This window comes from Anolis sagrei, chromosome 5 (assembly GCF_037176765.1).
Source record: "Anolis sagrei isolate rAnoSag1 chromosome 5, rAnoSag1.mat, whole genome shotgun sequence".
NCBI classification, from domain to species: Eukaryota; Metazoa; Chordata; class Lepidosauria; order Squamata; family Dactyloidae; genus Anolis; species Anolis sagrei.
This window is the reverse complement of record NC_090025.1, coordinates 93,036,225-93,055,373: the sequence shown is the minus strand read 5'-3', so window position 1 is coordinate 93,055,373 and position 19,149 is coordinate 93,036,225. Positions and strand designations below refer to the sequence as shown.

The following is a 19,149-nucleotide window of genomic DNA, read 5'->3' as shown; positions in this document are numbered from 1 at the left end:
GTGAAGACATCTGCCCTTGAGCTTTGCTACTCTGCTGCTGAATTTGCATGCCCAGTGTGAAATACATTTCACCATGTTAAAACAGTGGGTGTGGCTCTTAATGAGGCATGCCGCATTAACACAGGATGTCTACGCCTTACACCACTGGAGAAATTATACTGTTTAGCCAGTATTGCACCACCTGACATCAGTCAGGAAGTAGAAGCCAGCAATGAAAGGACCAAGGCATTGACATCTCCAGACCATACTCATTCCAGATATCAACCAGCAAGCAAATGCCTTAAATCAAGAAATAGCTTCCTAAGATGTACAGAGATACTTGCAGGAACAACTCAGCAATCGAGAGTCCAAAAGTGGCAGGTTAAAACCCGGAAACTCAATCAGTGGCTGAAGCCAAAGGAGAAATTCCCCCCTGGGCACACAGAAGACTGAGTGACTTGGAAGGTGCTGAACAGACTGTCCTCTGTCACCACGAGAGCCAAACTTAAGAAATGGGGCTATAAAGTGGAGTCCATAACATGCAAGTGCAGAGAACCACTTACTACAATGAAATCTGAACCCCGCCACATGCACAATGGAGGACCTTAATACAGCAACACCAGAGGTTCTCCAAGTGGTCAGCTTTTGGCCAAAGAAAATTTAGTACAATGCTATGTTTTTAACTTTGTTTGTGGTTTTTCTATACATTATAACTGTATTCTCAATTTGCTTCTGACATGATAAATAAAATAAATATATTTTGGGTTATCATAAGGAAGGCTTGATTATTCATTTGTTCATTCCTGATTGAATTGCAGGAACATGGACAAAAGGCTGACAATCATCTGATTAGTCACAATCTACTGCTAGTTGGCTGCATTCATCCTGTTTACAGATGTAAAATTCCAGCATGTTGTTTCCTCCATTTGTCACTCATTATCAAAGGGTTAAATAGTCCAGAGCAGGAAAAAAACTTGTAGATCAGGCCCAGTTCCATAATCTTGTTCCTTTGGCAAGTTTTGGCTGAGCACACTTAGGAATTTACATTCCAAAAGCTTATCTAGGTTTCTTCTCTTTAAAAACATTGTCTTTGAAGATGATCCTTATCTAGATGTGTTTGTTACCTAGAGTAAGATTTCAGTTCTTGCAGTAACTTTTTGCACTCTTTGCCTAGTCATTCTGAAATTTGGTGGGTAACTCTTGCTGTGTGGTTACTTGGAGTAGCCACACGAATCTTGTAGGATTTTCTTTGATAAAGAATACTCAGAGGTGGTTTTGACAATTTTTTTCCTCTGAAATATCCACTAAAACACCTAGGATTCATTGGCTGTTTCCCATCCAAGTATTAATCAAGACTGAGTCTGCTTAGCTTCCAAGAGTATTTCAGCTCACTTGTTAATAGAAAGGCAGATAGAAACTTCATAAATAAACAATCTGTATCATTTACGAGGGTTGAATGAAAAGTAATGCCTCCACCTTCGTTACTTTTTGGATGGGAATATTTTAACAAATCAAACACAGGAATAATCCTTAGAATGTGCTCTTTAACTACCACTATTCACTGGGTTGTTGTAGGTTTTTTTTTATTATATGGCCATGTTCTAGAGGCATTCTCTCCTGATGTTTCACCTGCATCAGGAGAGAATGCCTCTAGAACATGGCCATATAGCCCGAAAAAACCCACAACAACCCAGTGATTCCGGCCATGAAAGCCTTCGACAATACATTACCACTATTCACTTTTCCACGTAATCACCAGACAATTGGATATATTTCTGCCAACGATGAACAAGTTTTCTGAAGCCGTCACGGAAGAAGTCGACACTCTGTTTCTGCAACCAGCGTTTCACAGTTCTCTCAGTGTCTTCATCAGAAGAATAATGATGTCCCCGCAGATTTTTCATTATCTGGAACAGATGGAAGTGAGATCCAGTCTCTGAAGTTTCAGGTCTGTGCGCTTTCATTTCAGGCGTCAGCATCCTGGGTACCCATCGTGCACAGATCTTCTGATAACCAAGTAAAGCAATAATGTGACCCACACGTTCTTGTGAAATGTGGATTATGCTTTTACAAGGCAAACAGGGTTTCAGCTCTACAAACAATGAGCAGTGGATGATCTCAGCTATCATGCCTGTGAAACCATTCCATTGATTTCAAAGGACATTAGGTAAGGGCAAGCCAGAGCCTGCAAATGTTCCTTTTGGCAGCATTTTGACCAGAAGTACAGTGCAGAAGAAAGGCCTTTCTTGCCGGAGCATTTTGAGCAATGAAATCCCACACAGAATCATAAAGTTGGAAAAGACCTCATGGGCCATCCAGTCCAACCCCCTGCCAAGAAGCAGTAAAATCTCATTCAAAGCACCCCTGACATCCAGCCTCTGTTTAAAAGCCTCCAAAGAAGGAGCCTCCACCACACTCTGAGACAGAGAGTTCCACTGCTGAACGGCTCTCACAGTCAGGAAGTTCTTCCTAATGTTCAGATGGCATCTCCTCTCTTATAGTTTGAAGCCATTGTTCCGCATCCTAGTCTCCAGGGAAGCAGAAAGCAAGTTCACTCCCTCCTCCCTATGATTTCCTCTCACATATTTATACATGGCTATCATGTCTCCTCTCAGCCTTCTCTTCTTCAGGCTAAACATGCCCTGCTCTTTAAGCTGCTCCTCATAGGGCTTGTTCTCCAGACCCTTGATCATTTTAGTCGCGTTACAACTAGGAGTTAAAGGAGTTTCAAAGGTTGAGGCATTACTTTTCATTCAACCCTCGTACAATGCAGAAAGAGTCCTGGTGAATCAGAACAAAGGTCTAATGCAATCCATCCTACTTTTCCCCCAAAGAGTCAACCAAATGTCCTACAAGCAAGACAGAAATGCAGTAATACCTTCCTACAGTTCTAATTCTGGAGTATTGGCAGTTGAAATTATAAATCACTACAGATGTAGGCTGGAAAGGCAGAGCACACTCCTGTTTCATGTGGATCAGTGTCTGAAGAGAGTCCAAAATTCTGCAGTCCAGCATTCTGAATCACTTGGATTTCTTCCTGATTTCTTGCAAAACATGCAAAAGCAAGAGTCAGAGGCTGCAGCTCTACTGAGTTGATTTGATGCACTTTGAGTCATTTTGGCTGCCGGGCTTGATGCTATGGAATCCTGGAAGTTATAGTTTGGTGAGGCACCAGAACGCTATTGCAGAAAAATCTAAAATATTTAGAAAACTACAAATCCCAAGTTTCCATAGCCTTGAGCCATGGAAACCAAATTGCTTTAATTATAAAGTATGGATGTGTATTTAGACCTGGTAATGGTTGGAATAATTGAAGGGGTGTGGGGGGTAATAAAAGCTGGATTCTATTAGTATGAAGTGTGCCCCCCCCCCCCCAAACACACATACATACTTCAGTTTATACTGTGGTGGAGACTGAAGATAATTGATAATAACAAGCATAAAAGTCAATTAAGGAAAAGAGAAGAAGGAAAGTGGTAATACAAAGGTGAAGACAGAAGACTTAGATCAGAGTCAGAATCAGGCAGTTTTCCAGATAGTGTGTCATTTGCCTTTGACTCACCTATGATGGCTCCACAAATTTCATGGAAATTTCTTCAGAAAGGAATACTCAGAGATGATGGTTTCTTTGAAAATATTACAAAAAGCAAGACTTCTTCAACTATTCACTTGTGACCCTTTTCACCCCCCGCCCCCAAAAAAATTATGTGACCCAAAGTAGATAGGTATATATAATAACTAATAGTGGCTATTTATGTAGTTTTAATAATGCTGTATCTATTTGGTTTTACCTGTTTTTTAATTATGCAGGTGCAAGTCCATACAGTATGTAGTATTTTAAAGGTGTATCTTGCCATCGATATATGTAGCATTTTAATGATTTATAGGATTTTATTGTGTATTTTATATTGTATTTAATAATCTGGTGTTCATGTATTTATCTATTTGCCTTGCATGTGAAAGACCTATGGTCTAAGCATTGAATAAACTGAACTGAATATTTATTGATAACAAATCAGCATTTGCATAGCTTGCATTTCCCTGATTTCCCTTTTTATGAAGTCTAATTGAAGCATTTTCTGCAGAATCTGCCATAAACATTGCACAACAGATGCATATAAATGTCTAAAACAGCCACTAGATGGTGATCAGAAAGCGTTTACTTTTGCCCATTTTTTGGGGACCCCAACATTGAGCTAAGGGGTTGAGGAACCACAGTAAAATACGCAGTTGGATAGAGCACTGCTTCTTAAACTGTGGATACTGACCCCAAATGGGGTCATCTTAGCTCTATGTTGGGTCACCACCCCCACCACCCCTAAATCCAAACTCTGAACATCACCTACTGGCTGTTTTTGACATTTACACCACTCTGCTGTGCAGTGTTTACAGTAGATTCTGCAGGAGATGCTTCAGCAGTACTTCATAAAAAGGAAAATCAGCCTGTTTAGCATATTTATTTATCGTGTCAGGAGCAAACCAAAACAAGTTGTACTGCATTTTTAACAAACAAGCAAACTAACAAATTAACAAAATACAAAGTTTGCAAGCTTGGTAGTCAATTAAATGTCCTTTGACCAGTAGCTGGCCACTTGGAGTGCCTCTGGGATTGCTGCAAGAAGGTCCTCTATTGTGCATGTGGCAGGGCTCAGGTTGCAATGCGGCAGGTGGTCAGTGATTTGCTCTTCTCCACACTCACATGTCGTGGATTCCACTTTGTAGCCCCATTTCCTAAGGTTGGCTCTGTATCTCGTGGTGCCAGAGCGCAGTCTGTTCAGCGCCTTCCAAGTCACCCAGTTTTCTGTGTGCCCAGGGAGGAGTCTCTCATTTGGTATCAGCCATTGATTGAGGTTCTGGGTTTATTTATTTATTTACTTATTTATTCAACTTGTATACCGCTATTCCCAGTTTGGCTTGGAGTGGTTTACAGAAACAGATTAAAACAATACAATTAGCTTTAAAATGAGGCTGCCACTTTTGGACTCTCACTTGCTGAGGTGTTCCAATTGGTGTCTCTGTAGATCTTAGAAAACTATTTCTTGATTTAAGCCATTGGCATGCTGGCTGATACCCAAACAGGGGGTGGGCTGGAGATGTCACTGCCTTGGTCCTTTCACTATTGGCTGCTACTTCCCGGCGGATGTCAGGTGGTGTAATTTCTCCAGTGGTGTAGGGCGCAGACACCACGTGATAATGCGGCATGTCTCATTAAGGGCCACATCTACTGTTTTAGCGTGGTGAGATGTGTGCCACACTGGACATGAATACTCAGCAGCAGAGTAGCAAAGCGCAAGGGCAGATGTCTTCACTGTGTCTGGTTGTGATCCTCAGGTTGTGCCAGTCAGCTTTCATATGATATTTAGCCTGTTTAGCATGCCTTGCCATTGCTGATTTGTTCTCATTCAATGTTTTATTTGTATATCTATTTCACATCCCTGGAGTCATGTGAAATTGTCTTGAGTGGAAAGGCATTGCAAGTAAGAAAAGTTTAAGAAGCCCTGGCATTCCTTCTTGGTGCCCTAGCCAAGTTCGAAACAGATCTGACTCTGCTGAGTTTGCAATTTGACACCACTGGAACTTCGAGGGCTCGAGGCTATGCAGTCCATGGGAGTTGTAGTTGAGCGAGGTGCCGGCACTCTTTGGCAGAGAATGCGAAAGTCCTTGTAAAGCTACAAATCCCATGTTTCTATAGCCCTGAGTCCAAGTGGTGTCATTCTGCAGTGCAGATGCACCTCAAAAGTGGGTGGGAAAGGGAGTCTGATGACTGTAGGAGGAACAGAGGCACACAGTGGAGCCTTTCTGGCAGCCCAGCCTCCGCTTCCTTTCCTGCTCTCAGATTCAAAGGGGGAGGGAAAGGAAAGGAGCTGCGAAGGCAAAGACGGAACAAAGGGAAGGGACTTCGTGGTCGGGACCTCTTTGGCTCCTCAGTGTGGGCAGAAAGGAGCTGGGCAAGCAACTGTGGAGCTTTTTCTGAGAGTTGGAGAAAAACAGAAAGGAAAGGAAAACCACCCTCCCTAAACACTGCCTCTTTCTCAAGCCCTTGGGGTTTTTCTTCTTTTTCTTCTTCCCTCTTCAGATCTTCCAATGGAGGCAGCTGGAGAACCTGTACTTCAGGGAGAAGAAGTTTTCCGTGGAAGTCCATGACCCACGCAGGTAAGACAATCGTACATGTCTAAGAGTGTGTTTCCCAATAAAAGGCAGCCCAGATGGGGGTCGGATGTTTTTGCAACAGGGAGGGAGAAGCGGTTGAACATTTTTTTTCAGAGAATACTAAATGCCTCTACTTTGCTCTGTGATTGCAATAAATAAGGCACAAGCCAGACAGACAGATCACACAGTGAGATTCATAGAGTGAGCTTTGTATTAAGTGTCTCTGTTTCCAAAGTCAGTTAGTTGACAACTTGGCCTTATATAATTATATGATTGTATTTTAATGTGTTTTATATTAGTGTATTATTGGATGTGATGTTTTAAACTATTATGTATGAATTCCTCTGTTGTAACCGACCTGAGTCCCTCGTTGGAGGTGAGAAGACCAGTATAGAAAAGTTATAAATAAATAAATAAATAAATTAGCATGACAACTCTGTTCATTTCTACTCAGAAATACGATATGCAGAGTGTCCGTAAAGTCTCTTTACCATGTGTATTAATAATATAAATTGGTACCAAATATACCAATGATAAAGAGACTTTACAGACACCCTGTATGATGGTAGGAGTGAAATGTCCCTGCAGTTCAGTCCTCTTGTCTGTCCCTTAATCACCATTTAGCTCATAAGGAAGTCTGTTTTAGGAATGCAGTATTTGGAAGTTAAACATTGGTAGGTTTCTGTGATGTTCTGTTGCTTTGGGCAAGGGACATTTCTGGGAGTCTTAAGGCTCATCTGCATGGACCACTTCATTTGGACTGACAGCATTTCAAAAATGTGATGTTCAACTGGCATGCAATGCAGACATGGAAAGGGGCCTTAAACTGAGAAAAAAACAGGATGAGCATCGATCAGGGGTGCTTGATTGTGCTTTTCCTGCATGGCAAGGGGTTGGACTGGATAGCTCATATGGTCTCTTCCAACTCTGTAGTTCTGTGATACTATAGAACTCATTATTTGTATCAGCAAGCATATATGTAAAGTACATCATAGAGCAATAGATGATGGGATGAGTGCCTCAGCCATTGATCAGGTCAGGGGGAATTGGGAAAAAACTGGAATCCTCCATGGCACTGAAGCAGTGGATGCTGAAATCGGGTCAAAGTCAAGCACTGCTGAGGTTTCACCACAATTCCCTTGCTTTAGAATCATAGAATCAAAGAGTTGGAAGAGACCTCATGGGCCATCCAGTCCAACCCCCTGCCAAGAAGCAGGAATATTGCATTCAAATCACCCCTGACAGATGGCCAACCAGCCTCTGTTTAAAAGCTTCCAAAGAAGGAGCCTTCACCACACTCCGGGGCAGAGAGTTCCACTGCTGAATGGCTCTCACAGTCATGAAGTTCTTCCTCGTGTTCAGATGGAATCTCCTCTCTTGTAGTTTGAAGCCATTGTTCCGCGTCGTAGTCTCCAAGGAAGCAGAAAACAAGTTTGCTTCCTCCTCCCTGTGGCTTCCTCTCACATATTTATACATGGCTATCATATCTCCTCTCAGCCTTCTCTTCTCCAGGCTAAACATGCCCAGCTCCTTAAGCCACTCCTCATAGGGCTTGTTCTCCGGACACTTGATCATTTTTGTCGCCCTCCTCTGGACACATTCGAGCTTGTCAATATCTCTCTAGAATTGTGGTGCCCAGCTACACATTTGCTTTGCTTCTACTTATGCTGCTCTCACCCCACATTATGTAGTCAGTGTAGAACTGGAACTCTTCTCACAAAATGCTGTTGTTCCGTGCCTTTAAGTTATTACCATGGATTTCCTTGGCAAATCTTGTTCTGGGCGGGTTTACCATTAGTCTCCGCTGAGGATAAGAGAGTGGGAGTATTCTAGAGTAACTTCTGAAATGTGATACCTTAAATTAATCTGTTTGTTCATTGTGTTCTCTATTGCTTATAAAATAATTTGGCAGGGAAAAAATTGGAAGTACATACATGTGGCCTTGTATTGTTACTGTAAGACCCTGCAACATCTGTTTTGTTGCAGTATTCAATATATTATGTTACCATGCTCCTACATTTGTAGCGGTTTGTATTCTTGTCCTTTTCCATTGGCTTTGATTCTGCCCAACATAAGCAACTGTACACAGCAAGCATAATTGTAGGGTAGAATAAAACTATAAATGGAATTTCTCCTATAATGACTAGCTGGACATTGTACATAGTTTACAGCAAATTGCTACAATGTATTTTCCTAGTCCAGAATACTATCTGCAAAACACTTACACATATTTAATAGTTTTGTTCATGCACATCCAATTTCCTCCCCTGAGGTCTTGGGAGTTGAAAACTGTACTCCGGAAATGCTGCAGTTCACAGTATAATTGGATCATAGTGACTTTAGTTCTGTCCCTTCATGAATTTTGTGTTCCCTCTCCCATTTGCAAAGTATATATATTTTCATCAGAACAAACAATACAGCGCTGATTTTCCAGCAGTCAAGGAGAGGTCATTTATGTGGTGCTCTGTGTTACCAACAATTTCCTTGATGATCGTCATCAACTACAATTTTTTTTGTGTTTGTTAAATATTGCCAAGATTCAGGCTTTCGGTGTTTCCACAAGAGTTGGGTACTTAAAAACATGAAAAGTTATAGTTGCAATGCAATATATGTACACTATATCCTTTATGTTGTGGCTAAGTTTCTACTTCTTCAAAATATTAATTTTGGCCACCGTTCGATGGTTCATTTTTCTATACAGATCATACTGAATAATTTTGAAAAGTGGAAGAGCACAGCTGTTTCAGTTAGGCTTATGCCTAGTTTTCTAATTTGGCTTTAAAACGAATGATATCACTGCAGCTGTCTGCTCTATATAAATTACTGGGAACTAAATGCAGGATCACCTTTCAATAATATGACTTTGGGAATTAAACCATTTTTGTTGAATGAGAAACCTCCAACTCACTCTATCACTAATGGCTTTGCTCAGGTCCTGCATATTCAAGGCCCTGGCTTCCTTGACTGAGTATCCACCTCGAATACAGTCTTCCTCTTTTCTTACTATTTTCGCACTCTACGTGGGGCTGCCCTTGAAGACGGCCCAGAAATTTCAGTTGGTTCAGTGGGCGGCGGCCAGGCTGTTAACTGGTGCTCCTTACAGAGAGAGGTCAACCCTCCTGTTCAAGGAGCTCCATTTGCTGCCGTTCATTTTCCAGGCTCAATTCAAGGTGCAGGTGCTTACCTACAAAGCCCTAAACGTTTTGGGGACCCCTACCTGCGTGACCGCATTTCCGTATATGAACCCACACAATCCCTTTGTTCATCTGGTGAGGCCCTGCTCACGATCCCACCAGCATCGCAATCGCGATTGGTGGGGACGAGGGACAGGGCCTTTTTGGTGGTAGCCCCACGACTCTGGAACTCCCTCCCCAAGGACATCAGGCACTCCCCAACACTGGCAGTCTTCAGAAGGAGCTTGAAAACATGGATGTTCCAGTGTGCCTTCCCAGATTAAGGAATCCCAAGCCATTGTCCCTAATGCACTTTATGAGAGAGTTAGAATTGTCTGCACACCCTTCTATTCCCAAAATATCCACTCTACCTCACCTGGACATGCCCAGCATTTTTAGAATTTTAACCATTACATTTGGCCCTGCCACGGGTTTTTGACATTGTCGTGCTTTTGTTATTGTTCTATTGCTTGCTTATTTATTGTTGCATTGTATTCTTGTTTGTTGTGTTTTTGTTAATGATGTACTTTGGGCTCGGCCACTTGTAAGCCGCACCGAGTCCTGTGGGAGATGGTAGCGGGGTACAAATAAAGGTTTATTATTATCATTATTATTATTATTTCTGCCTTACCAAGTATGGCTGTGTTTTCTAGTGAGTCACGTTACACTTTGCTATGATCTATAAAGTACAGGCAGATTTTTCTGAAATTCTTTGGTGGCCTCCATTATCCTATGTATGTTTGTGATATGATCCGTCATGCCTCTCCCTTTCCTGAACCTAGCTTGGATAGCTGGCATTTCTCACCCCATCTATAGTTAAAGTCTTTGTTTTAGAATTTGAACATATTGCATATTGAACAATTCCAGTTTGTATTCATATTATTCTTCCTTTGATACAGTGTTTCCCAAACTCTGCTCCTCCAGGTGTTTTGGACTTCATCTCCCAGAAATCCCAGTTAGAAATTGTGGGAGTGAAGTCCAAAACATCTGGAGGAACAAAGTTTGAGAAACACTGTTCTAATGAATCTGTCACGCTTTCATCTCTTTCATATAGTTCCATCATCTTTTTATTTAAAATTCTCTTTGATGTCTTGAATCTTGTGGAAGAGGTGTTTTGTTCTTCTTGTTTTTTGTTGTCTCCTACAATATTTGTCTGCTTTGATTATTATAGTAGTTCTCCTTGTCCCTATGCACAAGTCATTGAACAGTGACATTCTGGGTTCTGGCTTTATTTTTGTCACCTTTTCCTTCTCTTTTGTTGTTAACTACTTGAAGAGTCAATTATGCTCAATAGTGCAAATCTATTTTTCACATTATCTTTACATTATATGGGGATGTTCTTCAAGTTGTGTATTGGCACAATGATTGGTTTAGTCTTCTTTAGCATTACTCTAATTTTTTGATATTAGCAGTTCATGGTCTGTACCACAATTTGCTTCTGGTCTTGTTTTTGCAGAGAGAATGGAGCTTCTCTGTCTTATACCTTCCAATAATGCAGTCTATTTAGTTATATAGTAGCAATCTGGTAATGTCCATGTGTACAGTTGCTTCTTGGGTTACTTAAATAATGTGTTTGTGATTAAGAACCTGTTGGCCTTGCAAAACATGCTCAATCAGTTTTCTACTTTGTTTTTGATCCCTTGGCCAATTTTTGATTCTACTTTGTTTCCTGTTTTTGCATTCCAGTGTCACTTATTATTGACAAAAAGTCCTGTTTTGGTGTGTGCTTGATTTCCTCTTGAACTCCAGTACACAACCTTTTTTCTCTCTTCTTGCTCTGTAGTTGGAGTATAACTTGGATTCTGTGGGTTTTCTGTGAAGTCGTATTGACATGATTTTGTCAGATTTTCAATGTATCCTTTAACATAAATGCCATTCCATTTATTCTTAGAAAACACTGTGCAATTGTTGTTATTCTGAGCCTTCAAGTTGTTTCTGGTTTACAGGTACACTAAGGACACCCTGGATTGAGTCTAGTTGGTCCTCTATTGACAGTGTTACTTGTAGTTGTTGGGTGTATCCTCATGAAATTGCCTCATGAGGTCTGTGGAGCTCAGAAACCTTAGATCAGCAGAAATGTAGCACTGGTTTCATTGAAACCAAGAAACAGTGCAAAATGTGACACTGGATTCAGAAATTGACTTCCTCAGGGTGTCATATTTAAAAAAATAGACTTTAAAAGTATTTAGGTAATGTTCGGTGTTTCAGAAACTAGGTAGAGTACTTACAGTTGCTGGGATTGTAGTGATTTTCTTATCTTTATGAACTGTGAATGAATTTCACAATGGCGAATCGGTTTAATTTGAATCATATGTATATTGCAGATAGTCTAGCTATCCTGATGGAACATTACAAAAGCACAAATCAACTTTTGTAAACGTATCTCTTGTGTCACTTTCCCATAAAATATTTAAAAGATTGTCATATGTGTATGTTCAGTGACATATTTTTAGGAGCATTAGTGTAACAATATTATTTTATCAGTGGTTCATCATGAAGTGGTTGAGTGAGATTTGAAGACCTGGAAATAGCTAAATGTTGTATCTGGGTATAGCAAAATTCTTTTCGCCACAACATGCCTATGTTAGGAATTTAAGGTATGTCCACCAATGGTCTCTGGTGACCATTGGCTAGAGCACACACATACTGTAAGTTGAGGGAGAATTGTGATGAATCACATTGATATCTCACATTTCTGTTCACAAAAACCTCTGAGTTTATTTCTTATACAAGCAAGAGGATTGTTTGCATTCCTTATACTTATTGGGCTAGTAATACTTTCTATTTCCCTGAAAGAGGGAATATGCCATTGAACATAGGCAGTGTCAGTCATGGTTTCAGAAAACCATTCCCAGAATTCTGACGTGTGAGCACATTCAACAAACATGGGATAGGGATTAGTTTGGGCATGTTCTTCACATGAGGCATGAAATGCCAGATTAGCCTTTGTCAAGATTGTTTCCTCAAGATGTCTTAGACTGCAACTACCATCATCCACAACTACTGTGACTGGAAATGATGAGAGTTACAGTGTGACACATCTAAAAGACAATTAAACTGTGAAAATTCAGCCCTAGATTGTTACACTGTACTAGTAGCCAGAGCCCTATACTACAGAATACTTGGCAAACTGGTTTACTTTTTTTGGGTACATTCCCATTTCTCTTCTCACAGTCCACTTCATTCTTTAAAATTATAGTGTTTTATTTCTTTTTAACATCACAAAATAGCACTTTCTTGTATATAAACCAAGCCACCTAGAAACAGATTTCATGTTTAACACCTTTTTAAATACTTACACATGTTTAATTGTCAGCTTGGATCCAGAGGGAACATATTTAAGATTCTAGGCTACTTGCCAAACAGGTTGGTGTCCTAAGATTAATTGTTCGGTGAAGAGAGATGACAGCAGTAATGTCTCCAGCTTGCTTTTGAAAGCGTTTTCATCATACATTCATATGTTCATAGAGATAAACAAAAGACACTGATAAGAACCAGTTCATGTAACAGTGATAACCTTGGAAAATCTTGGAAAGGCACACAATAACAACAGCAGCAGCAAACCTGTCTAACTTTTGTACCAATGTACTCATCAACAACTCATTTTTCAGGTCACACCTATATATTCTAAGGAAAACAGAGGGATCCTAAGTCAATTTGTTATCTTTCAAACGTACCTAAAGCATTTGGGGCTCCGCGCTTTACATCCAAACCAGACATATGCCTAGTTCAGTGTGTGCAGAGCAGAATGCTCTCCAAAGCATTGCAAAACAAAAATGACATATTGTCTTATTAGGATGTAACCTATGGGAGGACATCCAAGAACAGTGGCATGTTAGGATTAGCTAATGGGATTGGGTTGAGGATAAGAGAAGCCTGGTCTGCTGGGAGGGTAAAAACATTGGTGCTGCAGGAGTTCAAGGTGTCATATAGATACAGCTCTTCCTGAAGTGTTTATAAAGTTACTTACTTAGGCAATCCCTCGTTTTCTGAGGAGGATTGTCTTCCAGTATTCTTGTGGGTCCGTATGCGGCTGTGGAGCCCTATTCTTGCTCTGCATCTTCTTCTGCAGTGAGGGCATTGGTTTCCAGGTGGAAGGCGGTCTCGGTTGAGGTTGGCTTGACGCACCTTCCTCTTGTCACGCTTCTCCCTTTCGCCCTTCATTTGTGCCTCTTCAAATTCTGCAGCACTGCTGGTCACAGCTGACCTCCAGCTGGAGCGGTCAAGAGCCAGGGCTTCCCAGTTCTCCGTGTCTATGCCGGAATTTTTAAGGTTGGCTTTGAGCCCATCTTTAAATCTCTTTTCCTGTCCACCAACATTCTGTTTTCCGTTCTTGAGTTCGGAGTAGAGCAACTGCTTTGGGAGATGGTGGTCGGGCATCTGGACAACGTGGCCGGTCCAGCGGAGTTGATGGCGGAGGACCATCGCTTCAGTGCTGGTGATCTTTGCTTCTTCCAGCACACTGACGTTTGTCCACCTGTCTTCCCAAGAGATCTACAGGATTTTCCGGAGGCAGCGTTGATGGAATTATTCCAGGAGTTGCATGTGACGGCTGTAAACAGTCCACGTCTCACAGGCATATAGCAGGGTTGGGAGGACAATAGCTCTGTAAACTAGCACATTGGTATCCCTACAGATGTCCCGGTCCTCAAACACTCTCTGCTTCATTCAGAAAAGTGTTGCGCTTGCAGAGCTCAGGCGGTGTGTATTTCGGTGTCGATGTTGACTTTGATGGAGAAGTGGCTGCCAAAATAGCGGAAACGGTCAACATTTTCTAATGTTACACCATTAAGCTGTATCGCTGGCATTGGAGAGAGGTTGGCTGGTGTCTGCTGGAACAGCACCTTGGTTTTTTCGATGTTCAATGACAGGCCGAGCTTCTCGTATGCTTCTGCGAAGGTGCTTAGAGTAGCTTGTAGATCTTCTGAATGCACACAGACGACGTTGTCATCAGCATACTGGAGTTCTATAACAGATGTTGTTGTAACCTTGGTTTTGGCTTTCAGTCTGCTGAGGTTGAATAGCTTGCCATCAGTCCAGTAGATGATTTCCACTCGGGTGTGAAGCTTCCCATCAACAAGGTGAAGTATCATAGCAATGAAGTTGGAGAATAAAGTTGGGGCAATAACACATACCTGTTTGACACCAGATTCCACTTTAAATGGGTCACTTTGGGAGCCATTGCTGTCCAAAACTGTTGCCATCATGTCATCGTGGAGGAGCCGCAGGATGTTCACAAATTTGTTAGGGCACCCGATTTATAAAGTAGGGAATGAGGGAAGCAGGTGGTGCCAATGAAGGTATCCCCAGAAAGCAGTGTCAGTAGTAGAGGTAGCAGAAATACATGATATTCACCCATATTAGTTCATTCCGAATTGCTTTACTGTATCATAGACCTGCCTAGTTCAGCACTAGAACATGATTTCATATTTAGCATGTGGGTGTCATAGAACAACAACATGGATACTTTTCTTCTTTCCCCAGCCTTCAGAGATGCATGAAAACTGGATCCAGATAGTTCCCCACATCTCTGGAATAGTGTTTTTTTGTTTGTTTTTTTTGGTAGAGGGAGGGGGCAGAAGGCTGCAGGAAGAAAGGGATATTGTCTCTCTGGAGTCCTTGGGAATCCAGTAGAAGTCTAGTATGTCCCAACCTCTTATTTCTGTAGTCAGCCAAATGTCACAGCAAGTTCACAAGCAACAAAACATGGCTTCTTATTGTTGATCTCAGGATTTGGTAAACAGAAATTTTGCTGCCTCTGAAATCGGAAATGCCAGTTAGTTATCAAGGCTGTTGATGGATAGACCTGTCATCTACTTACACTATTATCTTTGGGTTGTTGTAGGTTTTTTCAGGGTATATGTCCATGATCTAGAGGCATTTTCTCCTGACGTTTCGCCTGCATCTATGGCAAGCATCCTCAGAGGTAGTGAGGCCTGTTGGAACTAGGAAAATGGGTTTATATATCTGTGGAATGACCTGGGTGGGACAAAGGACTTTTGAATAGCTTGCCATCTGTCCAGTAGATGATTTCCACTCGGATGGGAAGCTTCCCATCAACAAGGTGAAGTATCATAGTTGGAGCTAGGTGTGAATGTTTCAACTGACCACCTTGATTAGCATTTAATGGCTTGGAAGTGCCTGGGGGAATCTTTTTTGTTGAGAGGTGATTTGATGTGCCTGATTGTTTACTCTCTGTTGTTTTGCTGTTGTAATTTTTGAGTTTTTTAATACTGGATGCCAGAATTTGTTCATTTTCATGGTTTATTCCTTTCGGTTGAAATTGTCCACATGCTTGTGGATTTCAATGGCTTCTCTGTGTAGTCTGACTATTATCTTTATTTATTTATTTACAGTGTTTATATTCCGCCCTTCTCACCCCGCAGGGGACTCAATGAACATATACATGGCAAACATTCAATGTCATAGACACACGACATATATAGACAGACACACAGAGGCCATTTTACATTCCAGCTTTTCATTAGGGTGTTCTGGCCACCAGGGGAGCTGTCGCTTCACCGTCCATTTGTGACACTGATGAAGTACTTCCTCATTCTTTGCATGCTTGCTGGAGAATTTTATGGCCTTGTAAATTAGTTAAATTAGCTTCCCCGCATAAGTGGTATCTAAATTTTCTACTTGACAGATGCAACTGTCTTTCGGGTGCAAAGGTCAACAACAAGCTACTCAAATTGGTTGGAAGCTCACTCCGACCCAGGCTGGCTTCGAACTCATGACCTTTCAGTCAGTAGTGATCTTAATGCAGCTGACTCCCAGCCAGCTGTGCCACAGTCCCATAGGTTGACAGATCATGCTGCTGACATGTAAAGTTTTTGATCCTTTGCACGCCCATGTGGACAGCACATAACTGGAGCACTGATATTGTTGATGCTAGAGAGAAAAAGTGCTACCTTCACATAATTTGCATTGAGAGTCTCATAAGTTTTAAGAGTTAGGGGGTGCAGCCAAAGTCTAATAGCTTTTCGTACATAGCTGTGGCAAATATTCGTATGCCATCCATCTTGCGCAGTGAGGAAGGGAATGAGTTTGTAGTGCTGCGTTTAATATGAGAACAGTGTACCTTGGCAGTTAGGAACAGAAATACTGTATTGTTCAGACTTTCTTGCCAATATGTCTAGCTCCTGAATCTCTCTTTTCACACTGTCTGGTTCTTCAACTTTCCTGCCTTATATACCCTTCCTGTAACCTCTACTTTACCTTTCAGATTTTCTTTCAAACAGTGAACATGTTCTTCATTTTAATGTACCATTTGGTTCAGGAAAGTCTTAATTCCAAGTTGTTTAATGGATCATAACTGGTATGGCACGCTTAGTATATGGGGAGGTTGAAAAAATACCTATAGTATCCAAAATGCAACAGTTGTCATACTGCTATGGAAACATAAGTCTTGGGTTGAATTTTTATGGCTGGATTAAAAAAAAAAAAGAAATCTCTCTTCCATATTGTCATGACTGATTTTGTTTAAGCTTCATTTCGCCATCTTTTTTTTTCCTCATTGATTCCTTGAACTTTTCTCAGTTGTAAACAAAGCAATCTATATAAATAACAATGTAATGTTCGTTTGTGGGATTAACAGAACTCAAAAACCAGTGGGCCAATTGACACCAAATTTGGACAGCATACACCTAACAACACAATGTATGTCCTTCACTAAAAAAAATTGATTTTGTCATTTGGGAGTTGTAGTTGCTGGGATTTATAATTCACCTACAATCAAAGAGCATTCTGAACACCAATTATGGCATTGAACCAAACTTGGCACACAGGACTCCCATGACCAACAGAATACACTAGTAGAGTTTTGTGGGCATTGGCCTTGAGTTTGGGAGTTGTAGTTCACCAAACTTGGCACAAATATTCCATATGCCCAAATATGAACTCAGATGGAGTTTGGGGGAAATAGACCTTGACATTTGAGAGTTGTAGTTACTGGGATTTATAGTTCACCTACAATCAAAGAGCATTCTGAACCCCATCAATGACAGAATTGGGCCAAACTTCCCACACAGAACCCCCATTACCAACAGAAAATACCTGAGGCCATTCAGTCCAACTCCCTTCACAGGGGCAAGGAAACATAACCAAAGCCCTCCTGACAGAGAGCCATCCAGCCATAGATATAGATAGATATATATGATTCACACACAGAGAGAGATAGTATCATAGATTTGAAAGGGCCTCCTAAAGAACGACAATTATATGTTGCATGTTCCAGAGTAGGCAAACCACATCAACACTGACAAAGAAACAGCAAGAAATACTGTTTACCCACAAGCATAAAGAAATTACATATATTAGAAATCAACACTTTCTCATTACTTTATTTCCCAGATCACCTGACTGGGCCACAGCAACGTGTGTCAGGGGATGGCTAGTTTGGAATAAATTGTACATCTGCTTTGTCGTACAATTGAAAGCTCCTTTTCTAGCTATCTGCCATTGAAATCCATTGTTTGATTTGCTTCAGTATTTTCTACATATCACTTTCTGCAGCTCATCATAGAGCTTCCCAGACTTATCTTCTGTTCTCTTTCTCACTGAGTGCAGTGAGGTCTTACATTTGCTCATGGCCAGTGTAAACATCACAAGTGAGCCAGTCATCCGAGGCAGCAGATGTTTGGGGTCATGAAAAGGCAGCAAATTGTTTTATGGTTTACTTCCTCATGCCAAAAGTTGGCCTTGGGAATTGTGGACCCTGACTTAAAGGGTTGGTGGGTACATTTCCTGCTCTGACTTCAATAAAATGCTTTGGTCTAACTCTGTGCTTGGGGGATCCAAAATTCGAAACAAAAACAGAATGAAAACAAAATGGATTTCTGCCATTTCACACACCCCTAGTAAAAACTAGTTAATCTTTACAGCTTGTATATTCCGCCTTTCTCACCCCGCAGGGGACTCAGGGCGGATTTCAGTGTACACATATATGGCAAACATTCAATGCCAATTTTTGACATACAAACATATACAGACATACACAGAGGCTATTTAACTTTTTTTTGTGGCCGCCAGAGGAGCTGTCGCTTTCATCATCCATCTGCGACGCTGATGAAGCACTTCTGCATTCCCCGCATGCTTCCCCGCTGGAATGCTTTGCTGGATTCTTCTTTATGGCCTCAAAAACCAGTTAATTTAGCCTCCCCACACTTTAAGGTGGTACCTAATTTTCCTACTTGACAGATGCAACTGTCTTTCGGGTTGCAAAGGTCGACAACAGGCTACACACAATTGGTTTTAAACCCACTCCAACCCGGGCTGGCTTCGAACTCATGACCTTTTGGTCAGAGTGATCTTAATGCAGCTGACACTCAGCCAGCTCCGCCACAATCCCGTTTTTTCCCTCTGTTCACCTCCTTCTCTCATTTTTATGTTGCAAAAAAATATAACACAGCTGAAAAACTAGCCTTTAATAACTTTTTATAGATTATAATATACCGGTGCTGGAGCTATGATCCTGGAAGTGCCTCAGTTCAATTTTGTGACTGGCAGCTTAATCATTCATAAATAGATCAACTAGAGCTCCTTATTTTTCCCTTACCATGTTTTGTGTGAAATAAAAAGTAAATAGTAGGGACAGAGAGCTCAATTTTCATCACACTAAAAGCTAATTGTTTCTTCTCTCCTGGATCTTCTAGGGCATCTGTGACTAGAAGGACGTTTGGACACAGTGGCATTGCTGTGCACACGTGGTATGCCTGTCCCGCCTTGATAAAGTCCATCTGGGCTATGGCCATTAGCCAACATCAGTTCTACTTGGACAGAAAGCAAAGCAAGGTGAGAATCCTAGAGGCAGATGGAAATAAAAGAGAACTACCATGAATGCGCC

General features: G+C 41.3%; 1 protein-coding gene across 6 annotated transcripts in view; it reads left to right on the top strand.

Moving 5' to 3' along the window:
- The window catches only part of FRMD4A (FERM domain containing 4A), a 511,564-nt gene that overhangs the window by 432,943 nt on the left and 59,472 nt on the right, over positions 1-19,149 (top strand). For 5 of the 6 annotated variants that reach the window (XM_067468889.1, XM_067468890.1, XM_060778219.2 and 2 more), the window contains 2 exons: positions 6,056-6,132; positions 18,959-19,097. In XM_067468889.1, the coding sequence (XP_067324990.1) occupies positions 6,056-6,132; positions 18,959-19,097 (216 nt within the window). The remainder of the gene's footprint in view (positions 1-6,055; positions 6,133-18,958; positions 19,098-19,149) is intronic. The other variant, XM_067468893.1, reaches the window with a different exon arrangement.